At 37.9% G+C, this 26336-nt stretch overlaps 1 protein-coding gene across 8 annotated transcripts in view; it reads left to right on the forward strand.

The window, feature by feature from the left end:
* TPX2 (TPX2 microtubule nucleation factor) overlaps nt 1-26336 on the forward strand; it is a 56887-nt gene that overhangs the window by 20262 nt on the left and 10289 nt on the right. For 6 of the 8 annotated variants that reach the window (XM_005214602.5, XM_005214599.5, XM_005214603.5 and 3 more), the window contains 8 exons: nt 6785-6911; nt 10976-11104; nt 12117-12245; nt 13946-14067; nt 15060-15211; nt 16616-16787; nt 18672-18810; nt 19469-19685. In XM_005214602.5, coding sequence (XP_005214659.1) covers nt 6785-6911; nt 10976-11104; nt 12117-12245; nt 13946-14067; nt 15060-15211; nt 16616-16787; nt 18672-18810; nt 19469-19685 — 1187 coding nt within the window. 8 annotated transcript variants of the gene reach the window in all.

A 26336-nucleotide genomic window follows, 5' to 3' on the forward strand; every position in this document is an offset into this window, starting at 1 on the left:
ATGTGCTATGTTCTTTTCATTTTTCAACCTTTGAGAAATTAAGCTAACATAGAATTTTATTGCCAGATATATAACTATTTTCTTTTTTGACTAGATTTAATGTAACCTAACCCGAGTCTGGCTGGGAAACAAAACAGCAGGAAAGAAGAATGTACTGCTTGATAATTATGCAAGAATTCTTTGAGTCTTGTATCTGATTTTAAAAGATGATTGACATTTAACTAATAGTTACTAAATATAAAAAAATACTGTCTGTTTGATTAGAACAAAAAGTATTCTTTTAAGAGGTCATAAATCCTCAAAAATGATTGTTTTGAAATAGTAGCTATATTTAGATATAATTCACATGTCATACAATTCACTTGCTTAAAGTTTATATTTCAGTCTTCTTTCATATGCTCATGGAATAGTTGCACAATCACCATAATCAATTTAGAACATTTGAGAATTAATCTTATGGGTTAATCTGAAACTCGCCCCAATTGCAGCACTAACTAAAGGGCCATAGACAGTCGCTGTATTTTCAGTGAACTTGTTTAGTTTGCAGAGTCTCAGTTGCTAGGCTGTCTTTCAAACACAGGTGATATCTTACTGAATTTGGGGTTTGGACACGTATCCATCTTTCTTGCATAAGAGGTTATCACCATGTATACATATTTCACTTGAGGTGCTTAGAAGTGTCGAAGATTTTTCTGTTGCTTTGATGGTCTTTGTGCTCTTCTTGAACTGAAAGAGGATGTGATGGTACCTTGTTTGTCTGGACCACTTTCAGTTTAAAATTATTTGTCAACAGTGAGCCCCAGAGCTGGACGCCTCTGCTTGGCCCATCATGTGTCAAAAACCACGTACATTAATTCCACTCGTGCATACCCCTCGGTCACAGGGTTTTTGTTCTTTCTTAGTACACATTCTCACCTGTCTCATCAGTGCTATTCTACCCTTAATCTAACTGGAAAATTCTTATACATCATTCAGTTTCCAACTTAAATATCTTTTTTTCTCTAACTGATTCCCCTTATTTGTGTTCACAAAGCACTTTTTAGAGCTCTGGTTTTTTGGGGGTTTTTTTTGGCCTCTCAGCATGTGGGATTATAGTTCTCCAACCAGGGATCACACCTACTCCCCCTTGCAATGGGAGCACGGTCTTCACTACTGGACTATCAGGGAAGTCCCTAGACCTCTATTTTAATTTCAGCTTTTATTGTGTTGCTAGTACAAATAATTGTGATAAATTTTTCTATATTGATCTTTTATCCTACAACCTTCTAAACTCACTTATTAGTTTTAGTACCTTTTTTGTAGATTTCATCAGATTTCTACCTTAGTGATTATGTCATCTGCAAATAAGCCTTTTGTTTTTCTTGCATATTGCAGTGCCTAGAGCCTTTAATGTGACGTTAAATAGGAGAGAAGTAGACATGCTTGTTTTATTCCTAACTTTAGGGGAAAGCATGCAGGCTTTTACCATTAAGTATAATGTTAACTGTAGTCCTTTTTTTTTGGAGGCCTCAGTTCTTATTTTGATTTCAATCCTGATGTAGTTTTTTTATAGATGTCCTTTATCAGGTTGAGGAATTTCTCTTCTATTCCTATTTTGCTGATAATGTTTATAGTAATATATGCTAAATTTTCTTAGATGCTTTGTCTGCATATATTAGGATGTTTATATGATTTTCTTCCCTTTCTTTTTAGTGTTTAAATTGCTTAGTTACTCTGCTTTTCCAATTTTAAGCCAATCTTTGTTTTCTGGAATGAATCCCAATTGGTCAGGATGGTATTTTTTTTTATATTTATATTTTAGGTTTAGTTTGTTACATTATTTTGTTTAAAATTTTCTTCATCTGTGTTCATGGGGAATAATCTGTAGTTTTCCTTTCTTGTGATGCATTTGTTTGGTTTTGATAGAGTAAATGTTCACCTTACTATATAAATATTCCCTTTTCATATCTCTGGAAGAATTTTTGTAAAATTAATATAGAATTCACCATTCAAGCCATCTGGCTCTGCAGTTTTCTTTGCAGAGAGGTTTTTAACTAAAAATTCAATTTCTTTAGCAGATATAGATTATCTGTTGCTTCTTGAATGAGCTTTGGTAGTTTGTCCTTCAAGTAATTTATCAATGTCATCTAAGTTGTTTAATTTATAGGCAAAAAGTTGTCATAATGTTTCCTTATTATCCTTTTGATACTTATAAATTCTGTAGTGATATCATCTCTCTCATTCCCTATATTAGCAATTTGTGTCATCTCTCTCTAATTTTCTAATCAGTGTGGCTAAAGATTTAGCAGTGTTATTAATCTTCTCAAAGAGCCAGCTTATCAGAGTTACCAATCTAACACCTCTCCAGTATTCTTGCCTGGAGATTCCCAATGGACAGAGGAGCCTGAGGAGCCTACAGTCCATAGCGTCGCAAAGAGTTGAACACGACTGAAGTGACTTAGCACATACACGTATGCATGGCTATTATAGTCTTGCTGATTTTTCTGTCAACTTGTTCCATCAGTTAGGGACAGGTTTTGAAATTTCAGACTATGATTGTGGATTGTTTATTTCTCCTTAAGTATCTGGTATGAATACAGATGATACAGTATCCCACTTGATTATGGTGTATGATCCTTTTTTGGTTGAGAATGTTTGCATCTATGTTCATCAGTGACATTGACCTTTTTCTGTAGTATCTGTGTCTGGTTTTGATATCAGGGTGATGCTGGCCCCATGGAATGAGTTTGGAAGAGTTCCTTTCTCTGCAGTTTTTTTAAATAGCTTGAAAAGGATAGGTGTTAACTATTCTAAATGTTTGGTAGAATTTACCTGTGAAGTCATCTGTTTCTGGACTTCTGTTTGTTGGGAGTTTTTTTAAATTAATGATTCAAATTCATTACTAGTAATTGGTTTCTTAATCTTTTCTATTACTTCCTGATTCAGTCTTAGGAGATTGTACATTTCTAGGAATTTTTCCATTTCTTCTAGGTTGTCCATTTTATTGGCATATAGATGTTTGTAATAATCTCCTGTGATCTTTTGTATTTTTGTGGTGTTGTTTGCAGCTTCTCCTTTTTCATTTCTGACTTTATTGATTTGGCCTTTCTCTCTTCTTAATGAGTCTAGCTAAAATGTTTATCAATTTTATCTTTTCACAGGACCAGCCCTTAGTTTCATTGATCTTTTCTACTTTTCTTTTAGTCACTATTTCATTTATTTCCATTTATTTACTTCTTTCTGTTCTGATCTTTATGATTTTTTTTTTTTTTTTTTTCATTCTGCTAACTGGGTTTTGTTTGTTCTTTCTTTGGTTGATTTAGGTGTAAGTTTAGGTTGATTGAGATTTTTCTTGTTTCCTAAGGTAAGCTTGTATTGCTGTAAACTTCCGTCTTAGAACCACTTTTGCTGCATCCCATAGGTTTTGGACTGTTGTGTTTTTTCATTTGTCTCCAGGTATTTTTTTGATTTCTTTGATTCCTTCAGTGATCCATTGGTTGTTTAGTAGCATATCGGTTAACCTCCAAGTGTTTTTGTGTTTTTGCAGTTTTTTTCTTGTGGTTGGCTGCTAGTGTCATAGTGTTGTGGTCAGAAAAGATGCTTAATATGATTTCAGTTTTCTGAAATTTACAGAAGTTTGTATTGTGGCGTAGAATGTGATCTGTCCTGGAGAATGTTCCCTGTGCACTTGAAAATGATGTGTTTTGCTGCTTTTGGATGAAGTGTTCTCTCTCTATGTATCTGGTCTACTGTGTCCTTTAAGGCCAGTGTTTCCTTCCTGAGTTTTCTGTGGATAATCTGTCCACTGAGGTAAGTGAGGTGTTAAAGTTCTCTGTTGTTGTGTAACTGTCAGTTTCTCCCTTTATGATTGTTAATATTTGTTTTATATGTTTAGGTGGTCCTATGTTGGATACATATATATTTATAATTGCTATGTCTTCTTTTTGAATTGATTCCTTGATCATAAGTAATATCCTTTGTCTTTGTAACAGTCTTTGTTTTAAAGTCCATTTTGTCTGATATAATTATTGCTACCCCTGCTTTTCTTTGATTTGTATTTGCATAGAATGCCTTTTACCATCCTCTCACTTCTGTTTGTGTGTGTCTTTAGATCTGAAGTCAGTCTCTTGTAGGCAGCATATATATGGGTCTTGTTTTGTATCCATTCAACTACTTGGTGTCTTTTGATTGGAGCATTTAATCCATTTGCATTTAGACTAATTACTGATATATATCTACTTATTGCCATTTTAATTGTTTGGGTGTTGTTTTTATATATCTGCTTTTGTTCCTTTGTTCTCTTCCCTTATGGTTTGATGACTATCTGTAGTTCTATATTTGTATTCCTTTCTCTTTTTTATGTGTCTGTATATCTATTATAGATTTTTTTTGGTTTGTGATTACCATGAGGTTTATATATATGTATCTATATCTCCATGATTATTTTATGTTGCTGATCTCATAATTTCAAATGAATTTTAACAGCCCTGAATTTGTACTCTCCTCCCCTTATGATTACTGTCTTTAACATATGCTTACTGAAAAGTCAGTGGATAACCTTATGGGCAGGCTTCCCTGGTAGCTCAGCTAGTAAAGAATCCACATGCAATGCAGGAGACCCTGGTGTGATTCCTGGGTTGGGAAGATCCCCTGGAGAAGGGATAGGCTACCCACTCCAGTGTTCTTGGTGAATATTCCAGTATTCTTTCTCTGGTGGCTCAGACGGTAAAGAATCCTCCTGCAATGCGGGAGACCTGGGTTCAGTCCCTGGGTTAGGAAGATCCCCTGGAGAAGGGAATGGTTACCCTCTCTAGTATTCTTGCCTGGAGAATTCCGTGGACAGAGAAGCCTGGCGGGCTACAGTCCATGGGGTTGCAAAGAGTTGGACAAACTGAGCAACTCGCTCTTTCACTTACATGATTATTATAAATGCATTTTTTACAGGCAGCATATAGTTAGGTCTTTTTTAAAATTTAATCATCTGTGTCTTTTAATTGGGTAAGATACTATTGAAGCTTTGACATGGCATACTATTTTTTTTTTCCTATGTCTTTTTCTCCCCTCGAGAAAGAAAGTTCTTTAGGAAATGAGCTAAATAATTGTTCTCTGGAATAAATATTGTGTGAAATGTGTTTTCTTGGCCTGACTTTTATTCCCTGTCATCTGGTTGAAGTGAACTTTAATCAAGGCTCAATTCATAAGCTGTACTATCAAATGCTATTTTTTCCATGAAGCCGTTACTTGATTGTTTCTTTTTCATTATTCTCAGCACTTTTTTTCTGCTTCTGTTTTATGATGTCCATAGTAACATCAGAATACTTTGATAAAATATCTCCTCCTTCTTCCCACCCCATACACAGTCCCTTTTCTTAGATGCTACATTTTAAAATTCTTATTGTTTTAAATTTAATTGGCAGTACTCTTGCCTAGAAAATCCCATTGATGGAGGAGCCTGGAAGGCTGCAGTCCATGGGGTCTCGAAGAGTCGGGCACAACTGAGCGACTTCACTTTCACTTTTCACTTTCATGCATTGGAGAAGGAAATGGCAACCCACTCCAGTATTCTTGCCTGGAGAATCCCAGGGACGGGGGAGCCTGGTGGGCTGCCGTCTATGGGTCACACAGTCGGACACGACTGAAGCGACTTAGCAGCAGCAGGGGGTTGTATTTATAATGTCTGGTCATATGATTACTACAGAAATATTTACATTATTTTGATTATGTAAATATTACTCAATGCCAGGTCAGTTACTGTGATGCAGCTACATTTCTTCTTGGTTCTTCTTGGTGTTATTTGTCACAATCCCTTGACCACATAAAGATGATCTTGACATCAGGGTCAGGTAGATTTTTAAACTTGATCAATTACTTAAAATTTTGTCACATTTGAGCTTGCTACATATTGAACAATGATCCTTGGAAGCTATACTGCTTTATTTGAGGGCGGCATTATTTTTCTTAGTTTCTTCTTGGCATCTTGTTTCCTGGGTCTTATGTCCTTTTTCTTGTATTCTTTCATTTGTACTTCATTAGGCAGGGATACGTCCCCAAGGAACTTCCTAAGATAAGGTGCAGGAAGAGAACTTGGAGTTCTCACATGTCTAAAAATGTCATTGTTCCACCTTTGTTTACTATTGAAAGTTGGATTTAATATAGAACTGCAGTTTAAAAGATTTTTTTCTTGATTTCTCTGAAGGCATTGTTCCATTATCTTTTATCTTCCTTTGTTGCTGATGAGAAATTCAGCTTATCCTGTTTTCCTTACTTAGGTGATTTCATTTTTTCACAGAAGGTTTCAGAATTTTTATCTTTTTGAAATGTCATGAGAGGGACTTACTTGGTGGTCTGATGGCTAACACTCTGGTCTCAGTGCAGGATGCCCAGGTTTGATCCCTGGTCAGGGAACCAGATTCCACATGTTGCAACTAAGAGTTCATATGCCACAACTAAAGATCCCACATGCCATGACAAAGGTCAGCAATTCCACATGTTGCAACTGAGACTCAGTACAGCCAGATAAATAAATAATGAAAAAGTGTCATGAGGGGTTTAGGACACTTTTTTCTGAGGTGCCTTAGACTAGTAAATAGGCAGGGCCCTGGATATTTCATTTCTGCTTCAACTATAAAGTAGCTTTTATAAATTGGTCTTCTGCACAAGATTTCACTGGAACAAAAGGTTCCACTGCTTAGGAGGATACACACACACATATTTCAATCTAGAATTTTCTGTATTAAGTCATATGTATATATAGACATGTATTTCCTTGGGATTTGAGTATAGACTAGTTTTTGTTCTCTTGCAGTTGATAATACTTACAACAAACAAGCAGAAAAAGAAAATCTGGTGGAAGAGTCCATTCCATCAAATGAATGTCCCTCTATGAAAGTCAAAGAAACCACATCAAGAAATAATCCAGTTCAGCCTCAGAGGTAAGAGGTGTTCAAAAGTGGCGGTTATATTAATAATGTTCAGAGAAGGGTTATGTGTCCCATAGTACATTAGACTTTTCATGTTACCTTATTTAATCTTCATAACATTAATGAGTTGTAGGTAATATACTTATTTTATATAGATAAGAGCTCAGAGGTGCTAAAGTTGCTTGTCTGGGGCAGATTTATTTCAGAGACAGGATTCAAACTGTTTATAAGAAACAGCTAGAATTTTTCCAAAGTGACTGTACCATTTTACGTTTCCATAAGCAGGATAGTATGAGAGTATCAGTTGCTCCATATCTTGGCCAACACTTGGTATCAGTCTTTTTACTGATACTTCATTGTATTTATAATTTGCATTTTCTTGATGACTAATGATGTTGATCACATTTTCATGTGGTTTCTGGCCATTCATATGTCTACATATATAATTGCTAAAGACCTTGATGCTGGGAAAGATTGAGGGCAGGAGAAGAAGGGGACGACAGAGGATGAGATGGTTGGATGGTATCACCGACTCAATGCACATGGGTTTGGGTGGACTCTGGGAGTTGGTGATAGACAGGGAGACCTGGGGTGCTACGGTTCATGGGGTCGCAAGGAGTCGGACACGACTGAGCGACTGAACTGAACTGATAATTGCTTTTTAAATCTGCCTTCTTGGAGTCTCCCCTATGCCTGAAGATCTTAGTGGTCAGCCAAAACCAAGTAGAGTTTATACTCAGGCTTAAGTTTTCATCCTCTGTGTGGTTCTCTTAACTTCTGGAGTATTGCCTCTAAATTTCCAGCTGCTTTGCTTCAGACGCCTCAAGCTAGTAAGACTTGAGTTGTGTGCTGTCCTACTATATGCACACTGGGTAATGCACTGAATCAAAAAAAATCCAGCAAACTCACCAGTCTTACCTACTGCACTTGTCTTTTAAGGATGGACACCTCACCAGTTTCTGCTTTCTTCACTGGGCATGTTTGGTCTCCCCTAAATACACATTTCCTTCTCCAGAGGATCTTCCCGACCCAGGGATTGAACCCGGGTCTTCCACATTGTAGGCAGACGCTTTACTGTCTGAGCTACCAGGGAAGTCCAAATACACATAGTTAGCATATATAGTAACAGGAAACTTGTGGAGAGTTTTGGCTCAGATTTTGAGTGACTTGTAGCTCTTTTTCTTCTAGGACTTTCCTCTGAGGTTTCTAGCTCCTGTACTAGCCTGAATTCTATCTTCTGTTATCTAAAGCCAGTGAGAGTAGTTTTCTGCTGTTGGAGCTGCCACATTTGGGGCATGCCTGCAGGCAAAAAACTCATAACTCTTAACCTTTGTAGTTACTATTCATGGATAAATATTCCTGTTTTCTGCCTGCTTTTGGTCACTTTTCCAGTGTACTCAAATAGTCGTATTTTTGTATATTGTGTACATTTTGTAATAATATGCAAGAAGATTTGCATGATAAATATACTGTACATTACTCCATGTTTTTGTTTTTATGAGTCCCTTTAGAGATTAATATGAAAATACTTGCAGATGAAAGATATGAAATTTGGGATTTGCTTCAAAATCTAAGATGGGTAGATGAAAAGAAAGTTAACAATGTGATTGGCTATAAGTTGGTAATTTTTTTTTTCTATAAGTTGATAACTTATAAAGCTGAATGATGAGTACCTATTGGTTCTTTATGTTATTCTCCATTTTTAATATGTTTTAAATTCTTTGTGATAAAGATTTTTAAATTAGGTGCTCTATGCACTCATAAAAATTTGAATATATACTAATAAATCTTGAGAGTGTTGAGAAAAATTAAACAACATCTAAATAAATGGCAGGACATACTACATTCATGTTTTATTTGTTCTGGCTATGCTGAGTCTTCTTTGCTGTGCGGGCTTTTCTCTGATTGCAGCAAGTAGAGGCTGCTCTAGTTGTGGTGCAGGCTTCTCTTGTTGCAGACCCTGGGCTCTAGGCATGTGGGCTTTGGTAGTTGCAGCACGTGGACTCAATAGTTGTGGTTCCTGGCTCTAGAACACAGGCTCAATAGTTATGGCTCATGAGCCTATTGCCCTGCAGCATGTGGAATCTTTCCAAGTCAGGGATTGAATGCTTGTCTGCTGCATTGACAGGCAGATTCTTTACCACTGAGACACCAGAGAAGCCCCCTTGTTAATGCTTTGAGAGACTCAATACTATAAATATCAAGTCTCCTTACCCAACCTATAGATTCAATGCTATCTCTACAAAAGTCCCAAAGGTTTTCATTTTGGACATTGATAAGTTGATGCTAAAAGTTGTACAGAAATGCAAAGGTCCAAGAGTAGTCAAAATACTTTTAAAGTATTTTGTAGATAGCAAGTCATATTATAAAGCTACAATAATTAATGCTTTGTATTAATTTGGGTATTGCCCAATGATGAGACCAATGGAATCATATAGAAGCTTACTCTGTCATATATGGACATATATGGACACAATATATACAAAAGTGGTATTGCATGCCTATGAGGAGAGGATGTTTTTATTTTTCCCCTTCAGTAAACAATGACTGGACAATGGGTAGACAAATAGAACAAAATGAGAGTTGTCATCTATCTCACTCCATATAAAACAGTCAGTACTAGGTGAATTGTAGATCTAAATGTGAAAACATAGCTCAAGTAAGGAAATACAGGAGAATATCTTCATGACCTTGGAATAGGGAAAGACTTCTTAAATAGAATCCACACAGAAAAGCACTGACATGCTTTTTAGGAAGAAGTGCTTTTTGAACTTACTATCTAATCAAATGATACCATAAAGAGTGAGAAGCCCCACGCCCCCACACCCCCCAAAAAAAGGAGTGAGAAGCCAACCCCTAGATTGGCGGGAGATATTTGTAACACTTAAAACCTACAATGGGCTCATATGCACAGTATATAAAGAATTCCTACTAATCAGAAAAAGATTCACAATGCAGTAGAAAACCAGGACACTTAACTAGTACTTAATGAAATATGATAACCAAATGGCCAATAAACATGTGAAAAGGTGCTCAATCTCCCTGGGAAAAGCAAACTAAAACCACAGTGAGGCTCTATGATTAATATATACCAATCTGTATGACTGAAATTAAGTCATTGACAATACCAAGTGTTTAGGAGAATGTAGAGCAATACAGACTCTTATAAATTTGCCAGTGTAAGCATAAGTTGGTAAAAACACCTTGGAAAATAACTTTAGTTAATAAACCAAAGTCCTGTGACTTAGCAGTCTTACAACAACAATGTGTATATCAGGAGACATATGCGAGAATCAACAGTTGATTGGATAAATAGTGGTATGTTCCTATAATGAATGTTACAGGGCATTGAAAATTCGTGAATTAGAACTCCGTGAATAAATGTGGTTGAATCTCACAAACATAATATTGAGACAGAAAGCAAGACAAAAATGTATAAAGTTTTTATTTTCTTTTCAAACCAACATACAGTGTTTATGGAATGCATGTCTATATGGTAAAAAAGATAAAGCCAAAGTAGTCATTACTGTAAAATTCAAGGTAGCACCTGCTGCCAGTGTTTTGTTTCTTAGTTTGGGTGGTGATTTCATGAGTCTTCACTTTATAATCATTAACTTAACTTGGTTTTTGTGTACTTTTTGTTATGTGTTACATATTTTAAGAAAAATTGGGGGTCATGACTAAAAGAGGAGAAAATAAACACTTCAGTAAATTTCCAGGAGATCTTCTAACTTCAAGGCTGACTAGTTAGCTGTGTAACAGGGTCAAGTCACCTCATCTTTTTTTTTACTTTTACTGATACCTTCAAAAGGAAGGAGTTGTACCAGTGCCTTTTTACAAAATTAAATCAACTTTATTGAGGTTTGATTTACAAATACCAGTGCACTTAAAGTACCAACATTTTATGGTGAATTTTCAAAAGCTATCAATAAGACATTAGATTTTTAGAGTGGAAATAATACCATTTTTGTAGTTTGTACAAATAGCCTTTGTAGTTTGACGTATTTTCACATTTCTGCAACATATCTAGTAGATGTATTCATTACAGATAAGTTTTGTCAATTCTTCTACCGTAGAAGATCTCTCAGACTCTCTGCTAAGAAGAATTTGGAACAGAAGGAAAAGCAGCATGTAAAAATGAAAGCCAAGAGATGTGGTACTCCTGTAATCATCAATGAATTTCCACCCTCCAAAAAAATGAAAGTGTAAGTAGCCACAGCTTCTGTCAGTTGGCATAGATTTTACCCCTGTTTGCTCCTATGGTAATAGCAAGCAGAATACACGGTGCTTGTTCTTATTTTTGTCAGTTAGGAGTGCGTTTTGTTGAAGGTAATATGGTAGCCAATTTAATTAGAGAAGTTTAAAGAACAGTGATTTATTTGCTTCATAGAATTCTGAAAGTAGTTTGCTGCTAGCTTTGGTTCGATGACATTTCTGAGTCTTAGTGGTTTTTTTTTTCCCCCCATACTTGCTGCTCAAGATGGCTGCTCTGTGTTTCTTAGCTTCTTCCTTGTGCTTGTTGCCTCATTATCACAAGATAGCTTCTCTATCTCTAGGTATTATATCCATGTTCAAGAGAAGGGTCTGGCGAAGAAAGAGGGGTAGCATCCATAATAGGAAAGTAAAATATTTTCCAGTAATGCTTATGTTTATACAGTAGTTGACTGAACTGTAAATTAGATCCCCTCTAGTTGCAGTAGAGATTGTTGAAGCAAGTACAATATTTTTACCGTCATATGTTGGCTGCCCCAAACAAAATTAGAGTTCTGTCAATAAGAAGTGAAAGTGAAATCTCTCAGTGGTGTCTGACTCTTTGTGACCCCATGGACTGTAGCCTACCAGGCTTCTCCGTCCATGGGATTTTCCAGGCAAGAATACCGGAGTGGGTTGCCATTTAAAGCGACATAAATTTTGGAAAGGAAACTATCTTGCATTTGTTCATTTGATGATGAGCAGTTGGAATCTCTTCCCACCTTCCTGAACCATCACCAGACAACTCTTACCTGACTTCTGTTGGTGTTCGCAAAGTTTGCTTGTTGTAGCTATTGTTATATATAAACTGATGATACTGTTGAAAGAACCTTGGCTGTTGAAGTATGGCTGTTGTCCTAAGGAATGAAAAAACTTAAGCCATGTGTAGTAGTAGATCTGGGGAGGAGATTGAGATATTTGTATGCTATAGGGGATTGAGATATTTTTTGTCCTTTTCAACTCAAGTTCTCACAATAAAAAGAATTTAGAAGAAGAGGAAGAAGGCAATGCTTGTCAAGATATTTCTGAAAAGAATGAATCTTCCCCTGAAAAAGCCAAGGGCAGACATACTGCGCCTTGTATCCCACCTGTAAGGTATGATACTTTGCTGAATTTCAGCTTTAGAATCAGAGTAAAATTACAAATGTGTACAACTACAGTCTGTTTGAAGCACATGGAGCCTGGGAAACTCTAAAGGCTGTCACCATGGTAAGGTACATTGTTTATGTCCTAGTGGGTGCTTGAGTTTTATACATTGAAAAAAAATAAACTATTAAAACAAATGTAAAAGAAATAGAAAAAAGTTAGTAAAAGTTCTTGTTTAGTCGCTCAGTCATGTCTGACTCTTTGCAACCCTGTGAACTGCAGCTTGCCAGGCTTCCCTGTCCTTCACAGTCTCCTGGAACTTGCCCAAACTCATGTCTGTTGAATCAGTGATTCCATCCAACCCTCTCATCCTCTGTTGTGTCCTCCTCCTGCCTTCAGTCTTTCCCAGCATCAGGGTCTTTCCTCTGAGTCCTCTCTTCATATCACGTGGCCAATTACCTAAATTGAACAGTATTTACTTTTTCAAGCTCCATTCTGGACTTTACTCAAATAAAATACCTATTTTTACAGTCAGTATTTAAGCAGTCTTTGGATTTTGCTTTATTCACTCACTATGAAACTCTTATTTTCTGTACTGCTACAAAATCTTCACATTTATCTTTCCTTTTGGTTGATGGTTTACATTCTTTATATTAATTGGAAAATTTCCTGTTAAAAACACTGTTTCAAATTTTTCACTGTTACAAGGAATCAGTGAACATCTTTATAGAGAGATTCTTTTCTTTGAATAGTCTCCTCAAGATAAGGAAAGAGAAATGATCCTTTTTATGGCTATTGATATTGTCAGTTTTATTTCTGAAATGTGTGAATTTTTAGTGCCATCAACTTTGAATATTTTTATTTCCTTGTAGTCTCACCTGTATTGAATTTTTTACTTTAAAATTGTTTCAAATTTCACTGATGTAATGTTGATGGCATCAAATTATTTTAATTTTTATTTGTTTGCTAACAGGATTGTATTACTGTTGCTGTAAACATCTTTTCCAGAGTTGTTTCCTTTTTATTTATCTGTAAGTGGTCTTAGTGATGTTTCATTACTAAGAATGACTACTTGATTATTGGTTTTTCTTAAGAATGGCTACTTTAAATTGAACTTATACTATGTCAGTTATTTCAGAAACTGTCTGGTTTTTAATAGTCACAAGTATTCTGTGAAAATGAGTATTTGTATTACCCATTTAAACTGGGGAACACTGAGGTTCATAGAGGTCAAATAGTTTTCTCAAGATTACATAGGAAGGAAATGAAACAACAGGGTTGTGATTTGAACTCTGGTTGGCTCTACTCCAAAGGCTTTTCTCTTTATCATAGTATATATTTTATGTATATTAACCTTTTGCTGTGTTTATTGAAAATATTACTACTGGTTTTTTGGTTTTTCTTGTGGCATGAAAATTAATCATTATACAGTCAAATTTGTGGATATTTTGTAAAATCCTCTGTAGTCTATTTTAACTTTTTTTCTGAAATTTTTTCAATATTTTGGAATAAATTTTGCATCTTTTTTTTTCATAGTGTTATCTAGGTTAGTATTGATTTCTTGGATAATACTTTTTGGTTTTGATGGTTATTTTATCCCATGTTAAAAATCTAATCTATATAATGGCTTTAGATTTTTTTTTTTTTTTTTTACCATTAAATCTCTTTCTCCTCTCCTCTCTCATCTCCTTTACTTATTTGCCCTTTAGGCAGAAGATTCTAAAAAGTACTGAGGAGCAAGAGTTGGAAAAGAGAATGAAAATGCAGCAGGAAGTGGTAGAGATGCGGAAAAGGAATGAAGAATTCAAAAAGTTTGCTCTTGCAGGAGCAGGTCAGTTTGGTTCTGATTGAGTCTGATTTATGAGGTGGTGCTTCTCATACCCTTGGTGGTTTTTAAAGTCTCAAAAGCAAAAATGTCTTTCTTGGTCAGTAGTCAGTGTAAAAAGATGTGTTTATTTAGGAGGCTGGACATGGGTGCCATTCATATCCCAATGATCATTCCCTAGAATGTTTTATGTACATTGGTCCTTTCTTAGAGCATGTTGTCGTTCCTCTCCATCTCTAACTGTTGAAGTCACACCCATCTTTTTTTTTTTTTGACACCCATCTTTTGAGGTCTTTTCCATGAGTTCTTACCTTGTTTTCCCAAGTAGAATTAATCTCTTCCTCTTTTTACCTCCTAATTCTTTTTCTTTGTATTAGAAAAAGAAGGAACTAGGATTAAGACAGAAGATAGAGCAGTTGGACAGACCAATTTTTTTTTTTTCCCCTATTTTATCCTAAGCAGAGGAGAAGAAAGTTGAGTGAATCTACTTGTAGCTGGGGAGGAAAGTATGACTGGGGGAGCTGAAAGGATCGGAGTTCTTTTTTGCTTTAGCATAATTATATTGGTGAAGTCAAATCTGTAAAGCTCTGCTTACTGGGTTGAAAAGCATCTTTGGAGTTTATGGGGTCTCCCTTTTAGAGATGCTTAGTTAAGTGTGTTTCGAAAGTCATTTCATAGCTTTTCTTGTCAAAAGTATTCCAGTTTCTGTGTGTCTCCAGAGCTATGAACACACCTGGGAGATGGGATTCTTCTCCCCTCTGCTACCTTATTACAATTTGCATCTGACTGAAGGCCCTCAAACTCAATAGTACTAAATGAATAAGGCACATATTTTGGTGTCCTTGAGGACTGTTTCAAATTGGGTTATATGCAGAGAGTAAATAAAGTTAGATCCATGGTAATAGAAATAACAAAAGGACTGACTAAAAAGGGACTTACTGTATGTATGTTCTGTATTATTCGTGTTACCTGTATGTTTTACTGTACTTTTTACTCAGGACAACCTGTGAAGAAATCAGTGAGCCAGGTAACCAAAGCAGTTGACTTCCACTTCCGCACAGATGAGCGGGTCAAACAGCATTCTAAAAACCAGGAGGAGTATAAGGAAGTGAACTTTACATCGGAACTGCGAAAGCATCCTCCATCTCCTGTAAGTTGACTGTCTAAGTTAATATTCTTGTTAGTTATTCAGCGAAGATTCTGGTGTAGTATTTATGGTCACTGTTGATAATGTAATTGAGAGAAGCATGTGTCTTTCAGTTAAAATATATCTAAATCCTCACTTTGCCCCCTGTTAGCTGTGTGATCTTGAATAAATCACTTTCTCTGGGAAGCATCTTATCAAATTACTGTGAAAACTGAATTGAGAATGTACATAAAACACATAGAATTACATGTGGCAAATTGTAGGTACAGGCTTGTTATGGCTTGTGCTATTAAACATTTGTTTAAAAAAATCTTGTGTCTGCAAAGTTTTGTGCAAACTGTAATGGGTTTATGGGGAAAGTCAAGTTGGGGCAGACCACTCAAATCCTATACAGTTTTGTTACCAGAGCGCTAACAAAAGCAGTAATAATCCTAAATTAAAAATCTATCACTAAGAATTTCTACTTGCATTTGCAGTCACCAGCATCATTTTTTTTAAGTAGGTTAATCTCTTTTTAAAAAATTAGTTTTTGGTTGCACTGGGCCTTTATCATTGTGTGTGGCTTTATCTAGTTGTGGCGAGCAGGGGTTACTCTTTGTTGTGGTGCATGAGCTGCTCGTTGCAGTGGCTTCTCTTGTTGCAGAGCACAGGCTCTAGGCATACAGGCTTCAGTAGCTGCAGTACATGAACTCAGTAGCTGGGGCTCTTGGGCCCTAGTGTGCACGGGTTTCAGTAGTTGTGGTTGCTCCACAACGTGTGAAATCTTCCCGGGCCAGGGATCAAACCCAGGTTCCCTGCATTGGCAGGAAGACTCTTACCCACTGTACCACCAGGGAAATCACCAGCATTACTTGTTTAAGTCAGTCCTTTGCAGACTTAAATCCTGGAGTTGTGATTCTTCCTTTGAGATGTAGGTCCTTGAGTTTTACTTCCAGTCAGAAACTAATTTTATAAAAATTAGTGACCCAAGGAGTGGGCTTCTTCATTAGTCAGTTTTGGGGTAGGATATGAGAAGAGAATTTGATTCAGGTAGCTGCCTGAGCTGATCCAGAAGCCCAGTTAAAATTTTTAAATGACTTGGGGTGGGATACCTGTACAGCTTTTTTCCCCTTCTAATTCTAAGAAAACTTGCTCTTGATTGCTTCAAAACATGAGCATGCTTGGAAAAATCACCTTATGTAACAGAATAGACAATTTGTTAAGTGCTAAATGCTTTCTCCCCCTTTTTAAAAGATGGGAGTATACAGATTATAACCCATGCTTAAGGACCGACAACTTAAGAAGAATAATCATCTTGGCTTTCCATGGATTCTTTTCCTTTTAATCTTCTGTGCTGAGTTTGAGGCTTGAGGTGGATCTGAGCTCTTCCATAACATTTCATTTAGGGAATTAATTCTTTCTTTTCAGGCCCGAGTGACTAAGGGATGCACCATTGTTATGCCTTTCAACCTGTCACAAGGAAAGAAAAGAACATTTGATGAGACGGCTTCTACATATGTCCCCCTTGCACAGCAGGTCGAAGCATTCCATAAACGAACCCCTACCAGATACCACCTGAGGAACAGGAAGGATGATATTAGTAAGTTTCTTTCTAGTATCATACTTGGCTGGAGCCTCCCCTAGAATTCCCTGTGCTTGCATCTTAGGTACAAATTTGTATTTAGTTGAAATCCTAGTTTTTGAACTAAAGCATGGCATATGTTGTATGCAGACAACAAATGTACCCATAGTTGAGCATTTCTCAAACCACCTGGCTATCTGTCCACTCATACCCATCAACCACCTTGATCCTCCTGGTCAGTAATTGGCTGAGGGGAATTAAGGTAACACGAGATGTCATGACACATCAAGGCTGTCTTTGCCATGTGTCAAGGTGCACACTTACCTACAGAAAATGAAAGCTTTCTGTTCACTTACTGTTGTGTGCTTTTTGTTCATTGGTTCAATAAATGTTGACTGCTACAAAGCAGACACTCTGTGTGATGTAGGCAGTATAGAAGTGAGCAAAACAGACTTGGTGCTCAACATCAAGTTTGTAATTCAGTGAGAGAGATAAACGGGTCATCACAGATTATTGTGAGTGCTGTGAATGTGGAAGGAAATATAAGAATCAAAGGAAGTGCAAGATAGGGAGAGCAGGTCTGTGTGCTGAGAAGTCCAGGCAGGGAAATACAGGAGAGAAAAGAGATAACCAATGGTTAAGACCCTGTACAGGTAGGAGAGGGATACTTAGCACAGGTGGCGTGATTGTTCTTTGAAAGGGGAGTAGAAGAGAGGAATGAGTGCAAATGTTGGTTAGTTTGTAGATTTGGTGGTGAACCGACGAGAGGAAGCTAATCTAACAGTGTGTATCTTTATGAAAATAACTCCTAAAAGAAGTTTGAGGATTGGAGGTGTGGTGTAAACTAGTTGTCAACCGTGCAGGGTAGTATTCTGGATAAAGCAAAATCTGGTTGTTTGACTTTGAAGGTTTCTGAATTTTTCCTGCCTTTGCCTAGGCACTGTTTAGTGCTATTTTAGGCAGTCAGATGAGTTAGTTCCTTTAAGGACAGCATTTCCTAATGTTACCATGTTCTAGTACCCATTTGTCAAATTTTATATCATGAAAATAATCTTTTTTATTCTGATGGAAATTTAAGTATTAACCATGACTTTCCAAATATATGTGACTCTTATTAGAGTCTGGTATTCTGCTCTTAGAATCTTGATCCTAGCAAATAGAAAGAAAAATTATTTTCTGCGATTTTTATTTAAAATTTTGGACTATTATAGCTCAATAATAGTTATATGTATACTTGAAGCCTGGCTTATTTCTAAAATAAGTAGATTTGTTTTCCATCTCCAATTGTTAGGTGGTAAGGTCTAAATTAGAAAATTCATTCTAGGTAATTATGAAAATTGACAAGGTTGCTTCTGGCCAGGTAAATAGTATTTTCTGTGAGTGTTTCCTGTGAATGGTGATGGTGATCTTAATATTGATGCTTTGACATAGCTTTTTTTTTTTTTTTTTTACTTTTTTCATTTGACTTTCTGTGGGAGATAGTCTTGATGTTTCGATATAGATGCTTTTAAGGAGTTCATAATACTGGAAATTGTTACTTGGTCTTCAGAAATGCCTTATTTTATTATTTGTCAATAACATGCAAAATAGTTGGCACTGTCAGTAGAAAGGCAGTGCAGGCCTCGGCAGTGATAAGAAATCCATCAGACACAAATGGATTTTAGATTCAGAAGATGATAGCAGAGTTTACCCACAGGCTACCTTTATCATCACCTCTCAATAAAGAGTGATAGGGGAGAAGGGACTGAATGTTTGTCAGACTGACTGTTGTGAGCTGAGCTGAGCTGAGTGTGAGGGGCCAGCCACTCTCTGGCTTAGCATCTCTGGGCTGCCTAGCTGAGTTCAGCACCTACGGGTGAACGGGGTCTTAGCTAGGTGAATGTCTGTGCTCTTGGTTTACAGTGCCATTACCCTCCAAATCTGTGGTCAGAATATGCAGAGACCCACAGACTCCTGTGCTGCAAACCAAACATCGTACAAGGCCTGTGACCTGCAAGAGTGCAGCGGATCTGGAGGCCGAGGAGCTTGAGAAGCAGCAACAGTAAGTTCCACTGGCAGTATTTGAGGGAGAGTTCCAAAAACCTGCCTGCTTCCTTTTCACTTCTGTAAGGGGGACAGTTACTGTTTTTCTTGCCTTGGAAATTATGGTATTTGAGCTACAGGCTCTGCCTTGCCTCTGTGATGAAAGGATTGAAAGTGGGAGTAGGGAGCTGTCCTGGAGTGTAAACTGGTAAAAAAAAAATAATCAGAGGTTGGGGTGGGAGAATTTACGATTACCATAAAGAGGGCCCTTTGAGGTTTAGATAAATCTCACCCTTTTATGGCTACCCAAGGGATTGTTAAAACTCTTACCAGTGGAGAGAACTGGAATTTAGTGTGAGTTAAGTCTGGGGGTTGTCTCCTGTGGCCTTCTTTCTCCCTTCTTGTACTTCTTTTTGGAAGGGGGAGTTTCTTTTCTCAAAAGAAGTACAAGAGAAACCCCAATCTTTAGAGTGGTGGGGATGTTAGACTGTCTTGTTTTTTCTTTGCTCTCGAGGCAGGGATAATGGCTGTGGAGAGAGTTGAATTTTTGTTGCACATGATGGATAATCTTAATGATTACTTTTTTTTTTCCTGGTTTTGGCCTACTTTGTTGTTTAGTTTTCATTTTATTAAAAAAATCTTTTTTTGTGGTTATCACTTAAATTCTCGCCTTACAGATACAAATTCAAAGCACAGGAACTTGATCCCAGAATTCTTGAAGGTGGGCCCATCTTGCCTAAGAAACCGCCTGTGAAGCCACCTACTCAGCCTGTTGGCTTTGATTTAGAAATTGAGAAAAGGATCCAGGAGCGGGAGTCAAAGAAGAAATTGGAAGAGGAACACTATGAATTTCATTCCAGGCCCTGCCCTACTAAGATCTTGGAAGATGTTGTGGTAAGAGTGGGGAAGCCCTGCGAGCTGGTAGAAGTGTCATGTTCACAACCACATATCCCCCCCAGTCACACATGTTTGGATACTGTGATCAGGACATCGTATTAGGCGCTCTGGGTGAAAAAGAGACATGGCAGAGGTGGATTTTGCTCTTAGGAAACTTAAAGTCCAGTATGGGATCATAAAGTAGCCAGTGGCAGAGCTGGGATATGGATTTAGGTAATGTGGTTCAAAGGTCCATGCTATTGTATTAAAATAGGAGGTACCTTTTAAAATGAAAGGTTCTTAGGAAAATGTATGATTATTTTTTAAAAAGCTGTCTACATCCTACCTAAATATCACCAGTATTACCTGAGCTCCATTTTTAGAAACACTGATGGAGGAAATTGGTTTGGCAGTTTGTTGTACTTTGGAAATGTTGTGGTGAAGTGGTAAGTGGGGATGGGTGGCTAGAGTTCATTAGGAGTTAGTTAAGTGAGATCATAGAGTAGTATTGTACTGGGTAATGTGTTGTTGAGAGTTCTGGATAAATGGATCAGCAAAACACTAGGTGAGTAAGTAAGAACCTACTGAACTGATATGGTATGCTGTAGGGTAGTCATTGCCAAATCACCTGGGTCTCAGAGTCCTCTGGGATTTTGTTACATAAACAGATTCCTGGGCCCCACCCCTGGAGTTTTGATTGTCAGGTGCAGCATAGATTAGAGCCCCGATGAAGACCTTAGCGTCTGACACAGAGTATGCAATTGTGCTGTTAATAGTAATAACTGTTGCATGCTTACATTGTGCAGCGTTTTACGTAATTATATTATTGATTTCTCATAACAACTCTTAAGAAATAGGTTCTATTTTTATCCCTACTTTTCAGATTAGCAAAGAGATGCTAAGAGGTGTCTAGTATGCAGAACCAGGATTTGAACCGTCATCTCCTTAAACACTGTGTTTCTCTACCTCACAATGCTGTTATCATTGTTTATTCTGAGAAGTGCAGTTTTGAGTTTGTTTTCAGCTCTTTCTCTACTGAAATTTCCAGGGACATCAACTTTTGGATTCTAGAGAAAACAAAGCATAGAAGGAGTCATAGATATATTTATTCCTTCTACTCTCTTCATTTTTTAGAAAAGGGGGGCTTTCTTTGAAGGAACAACATGGCTTGCCCATAGGAACATTTTTAAAAGTTGATGGCAGAACTGAAGTTAGGTGTCTTAACTTTTAGTGCTGGACTCTTAAAGCAAAAAAACACGCCTCCAGAGCCTGAGTGCAGCTGTCTGTCTGCGACTGTTGTCTCCATCTCTGTCCCCTCGATGCTGAAGCTCTCTTTCCTGTGTCCTTACAGCGTTTCTTGCGCTCTCCCACTTGTTGATAGGTGGCAAGGAGACAACGGGGCTGATGAGAGATGGGCTTGGGCAGCAGTGGGCCTTGAGGCAGGGATGAGAAAAGGGCTTTTGGGGCCGAGGTGGAGTGATGAAAGCCTTGAGCTCCAGGGTGTGAAATGTGAACTTGGTGCCGACATCCAGTGGGGAGTTGGGGCTCCACAGAGGTGGATATGATATCAGTGAGGCCAGTGAGTAATTTTAGCAGTGATATTTTAGGGACTTGGGGACACCAGCAGGCTTTAGAAAATTTTTTTTCATAGTCCCTGAGATAACATTGCTTCATGGTAATTTCCTAATTGCTCTGGGACAGGCCTGATAACTTGTCCCAGGGCACTTGGGGGCATATCGGCCTTAGGGAGAACGTGCTCACCCCTTACATGCCATCCCGGGCTGCTTTTCCTAAATGTGTCTTTTATCCATCCACGTTGCCTGCTTATACCGATTTATCAGCTCTTTAGAAATACCCTCCCTCAGCTTCCTTTCAAAGCTTCCCCATTCCTTCAGCTACATATTCTGTTGGGTTTCTTCAGAGCACTTGTGAAAATCAAAAAATACTTGGTTTGTTACTCTTTCATTGTCTTTTCTTTCCTCCACTAGAATGTGAGCTCCCAGATAGCAAGGACTATGTCTGTCTGTATTGTTCACTCCTGCTTCCCCAACATCTAAGCATAGCATAGACACTGGGGTATTGAACAACTGTGTGAGAGACCATATAAGCTGAAACCCATCAGCCTGTGTTAGACACTGGGAATTCGAATGAAATCAGAAACAGCCTTCATCCTCAAAGCTTTCACAGTCTAGAAGAGCAGATTGGCATGTAGACAAATAAGGACAGTGATACTAATCAACATATGTTCCCTGAACAATTACTACTACTTGTAGGTGCTCTAGAGGAATGCAAATGGCAGTATCTCTACCCTCAAGGAGCTTATAACTAAAAACAACTTTAAAACAGTAAAACAGAAGCTTTCTCTGTTTCTAGAAACCTAGTTTCTTTATCTCTATTTCTGAATGAGCCCCCTATTGGCTTTGATTGCAGTGGAGATGGGGTATGGATAAATAGTTGCTGCAAAGTTGATTTTCATAAATCACCATTCCTTCTCCCTCAAGTAATATGAGGATTGATCCCACTCATATAAATATCTCTTTCCTGGCTTACTTATTAGAGATTTCTTTTAAAATGCACATCTCTCTGCTGGGAGGATGCAGACAGAGGGGAAAAGTAGGAAATGAGGAATTATTTTAGAACTAAATGAGTTCTCAGATATTTATTTCAATTATTTTTATGAAAAGAAAAAAAAAAACCAAGGACACATTATACAGATTAGAATGAAAGCTGGGCTAGATAAGACCTTTGACTTCTTGTTCAGTGTTCTTTCCGTTTCCACCTGTCCTGGCTGTGTTCAAGCTCCAGGCTAGTGTCCACCTGTCCAGGATGTAGAACAAGAGATTTTTGTTGTTTTCTGGTAAGCATTAGATGAAAACCCATTTCATAAACTTTTGTCAGTCTGGTTATAAGTTCTGTATTAAATTTTACTATATTAGTGATTCTGATTTTCTTTGGAAAGTGTGTGACAACTTTTCACAGCAGATTGAAGCTCCCCTTTACAGTAGTCACCTTGAGAGAGTATGTATTCTTTCCAAAGATTGATAGTGTGTACAAAGCATTTTGGAAAAGCCACTTGTCTTGGATGTTGTGACAGTTTTTTGGATCTCTTCAACAATACCAGGTCTTGATACTTTAAAGATAATTAGCTTTTAGGAGTCGGTCTAAAGTCATTCAGAACTAAAACTTCAGAGTAGTCCAAAGTAGTAAAGCTGGAAACAATATTGCTTAATTAAAACTAAAGAGTGAGCAACTGCCTTGCATGGCCCTAAAACTGGCTTTGAAGGCCACTCCAAGAAAGGCATTCCAAACATGTTTGGAGCAGTTGCAGCATTGTTGGGATTAAGAAGTCTCCCAAGGTACAAATTAGAGTCCAAGAGTCTTCAAGGTATAAATTCTGTTATTCATGCTTACAGTATTCATTCAACAAACATTTACTGAATGCCTGATACTTGCCAAGATCTGTGTTAGGTATTAGGGACTGATGGAATAACAGTCCGTACTCTCAAAGCACTCATAGCAGGAGGAGATGAATATCTTAAATCAACAAGGGCAATGAAGGTTTTTTTTTTTTTAATAAATTTATTTATTGTTGCTGTGCACAGGCTTTCTCTAGTTGATGTGAATGGGGGCTCTTCTCTAGCCGTGCACGGGCTCTGAGGAGCTCCGGTTCATCACTAGTTGTGGCCTCTAGGCTTAGTTACCCAGTGGCATGTGGGATCATCCCAGACCAGGGATCAAACCTGTGTCCCCTGCATTGGCAGGTGGATTCTCAACCACTGGACGACCAGGGAAGTCCTGCAATGAAGTTTTTGTATGTACCATAATAAACTATGTACAAGGGAGAGTGGGGTCAGTAGGTTCAGGGAGTGATCTACTGACGGGTTTTATAAAAGAGGAGATGCTTTAGTGGAGGCTTGAAAAGAAAGATTAGATACTTCCTAGCAGCTGGAGCATTTCAGAGAGAGCATAGGCAAAGATATTGAGATGAGAACCAGTGTTAAATTTTGGCAGTTGCCAGTAGTTCATTGTGGCTAGAAGGTGATGTCTAAAGAGGGACAGGAGACATGCCTGGAGAGTCAGTCAGGGTATCAAATTATGAAGCATCTTGTCCTTCATGCTGGAGAAGGCAATGGCACCCCACTCTAGTACTCTTGCCTGGAAAATCCCATGGATGGAGGAGCCTGGTAGGCTGCAGTCCATGGGGTCGCTAAGAGTCGGACACGACTGAGCGACTTCACTTTCACTTTCATGCATTGGAGAAGGAAATGGCAACCCACTCCAGTGTTGTTGCCTGGAGAATCCCAGGGATGGGGGAGCCTGGTGGGCTGCCGTCTATGGGGTCACACAGAGTCGGACACGACTGAAGTGACTTAGCAGCAGCAGTCCTTCATGCTAAGGAATATGTTATACTGTTCTAAGTAGACATTGCTGCTGCTGCTGCTAAGTCGCTTTAGTCGTGTCCGACTCTGTGTGACCCCATAGACGGCAGCCCACCAGGCTCCCCCGTCCCTGGGATTCTCCAGGCAAGAACACTGGAGTGGGTTGCCATTTCCTTCTCCAATGCATGAAAGTGAAAGTGAAGTTGCTCAGTCGTGTCTGACCCTCAGCGACCCCATGGACTGTAGCCTACCAGGCTCCTCCGTCCATGGGATTTGCCAGGCAAGAGTACTGGAGTGAGGTGCCACTGCCTTCTCCGAAGTAGACATTAGGAGCCATTAAAGAATTTTAAACCAGGAAGTAAGATGATCAGATCTTTTGACTGTATAAGAAGATGGACTCGCAGAATGAGATGAGAAGCTGAAAGTTGTTAGTGGGCTAGTGGAACGGTACAGGCAATAGATGGTGTGGCCTATGGCATAACAATGAAGAGTTACAGAAGTGGAGTAGAGAGCTGATGGGGGAAGCATATGGATATGGGTGTAACAAATAAGGAGTTACTGAGGATGTCTTTAAGATATTTAAGAAATTGATCTGGTCATACACTATATGCAGAACAAGAGCCCTAGAGATTGCCAGATTCATGATAGAGGGTAAACTCTAGCAGAGTTAGAAAATACTTCTGGAACAGCTTTCTAAAATATATTCGTTTGAATCACATGCATAGTATGATGATACACATAATTCAGTCAGAAAGGATTTGAAATGTTGGCAGTGTTTTGGAATCACAAAGCAGGAAAATCTTTGAAGGAGTTGAATGTGTAAGAATAAAGGAATATAGAGATTAAATGCCTCTTTTAATCTGCTCCCAAAGAGATGTGAGAGTTGATAGTTTGGTGTTCTTTTCGAATTTTATTTTCTATGCTTAGATTAATTATATATTTTTTTTGTTTTATTTTTAGTGTATATGCAGATATCTTTTGATTTGACTTATTAAAAATTTTTTTGGAGTATAGTTGATTTACAGTGTGTTAGTTTCAGATGTACAGCAAAGTGATTCTGTTATATACATACACATATAGTCATTTTTTTCAGATTCTTTTCTCATGTAGGTTATTTTAGAATATTGAATAGAGTTTTCTGTGCTATATAGTAGGTCCTTATTGATTTTCTGTTTTGTATATAGTAGTGTGTGTGTTAATCCCAAGCTCCTAATTTATCCCTGTCCACCCCCCATCCCCTTGCTCCTATTTCCCCTTTGGTAACCATAAGTTTATTTTTGAGATCTGTGAGTCTGTTTCTGTTTGTGAATAAGTTCATTTATATTATTTAAAATTTTTTGATTCCACATGTGAGTGATACCATATATTTGTCTTCCTACATGTACATTTTAAAAACACAAAATATTTTGTTTCAGCCACTTGTCCCTCCTCTCTCAATATTATGAATACTGTTCTATGTCAGTAATAAAGATTTATTTTATTCTTTTTGATGACGTATAATATTCTATTGTGTGGATATGCACCACAGTTTAAGAAAGGATTTAACCAGTTTTTATTCTTTTTAAAAATGTTATATTGAAATATACCTAAAAACTAAACTAGAGGTCAAATATTAGGGTGTAATATTGGGTGAAAGAGAATGACCATTTAAAGGTTTTAATAGCTAATTCCTAAAGATTGTACCAGCTTATGTCCTATACCTCACCCAACTGTATGTGACTGCCAACTTCTCGTCACATGCCAACCAACACTGGTATTAATTAGTCTTTAAAGTGTATTACTCAGTCTTTTAGATGAAAAATGCCTGATTATAGTTTCTAAAATTCTTGAGATTAAGCCTCTTGTGTATTTTTGTTAACTTCTTGCTCTTTGTCCAGTTATTTGGCAAAAGGAAATTAAGCTAGACCTTGCCCAGTGCTTTTTTCCATTCACCTTTTGAGGGTACGTGCGTGCGTGCTACTCTGTGCGACCCCAGAGACGGCAGCCCACCAGGCTCCCCCGTCCCTGGGATTCTCCAGGCAAGAACACTGGAGTGGGTTGCCATTTCCTTCTCCAGTGCATGAAAGTGAAAAGGGAAAGTGAAGTCGCTCAGTCGTGTCTGACTCAGCGACCCCATGGACTGCAGCCCACCAGGCTCCTCCATCCATGGGGTTTTCCAGGCAAGAGCACTGGAGTGGGGTGCCGTTGTAACATTTTAAAATATAAATTCTTATTGTAGAGCTGTATGTGAAATAGGTTTAGCAGAATGGACCATATTCTGTCCCTAGTTAACATTTGGAAATCCTTTTTG

Source organism: Bos taurus, chromosome 13 (assembly GCF_002263795.3).
Source record: "Bos taurus isolate L1 Dominette 01449 registration number 42190680 breed Hereford chromosome 13, ARS-UCD2.0, whole genome shotgun sequence".
In the NCBI taxonomy this organism is placed as follows: domain Eukaryota; kingdom Metazoa; phylum Chordata; class Mammalia; order Artiodactyla; family Bovidae; genus Bos; species Bos taurus.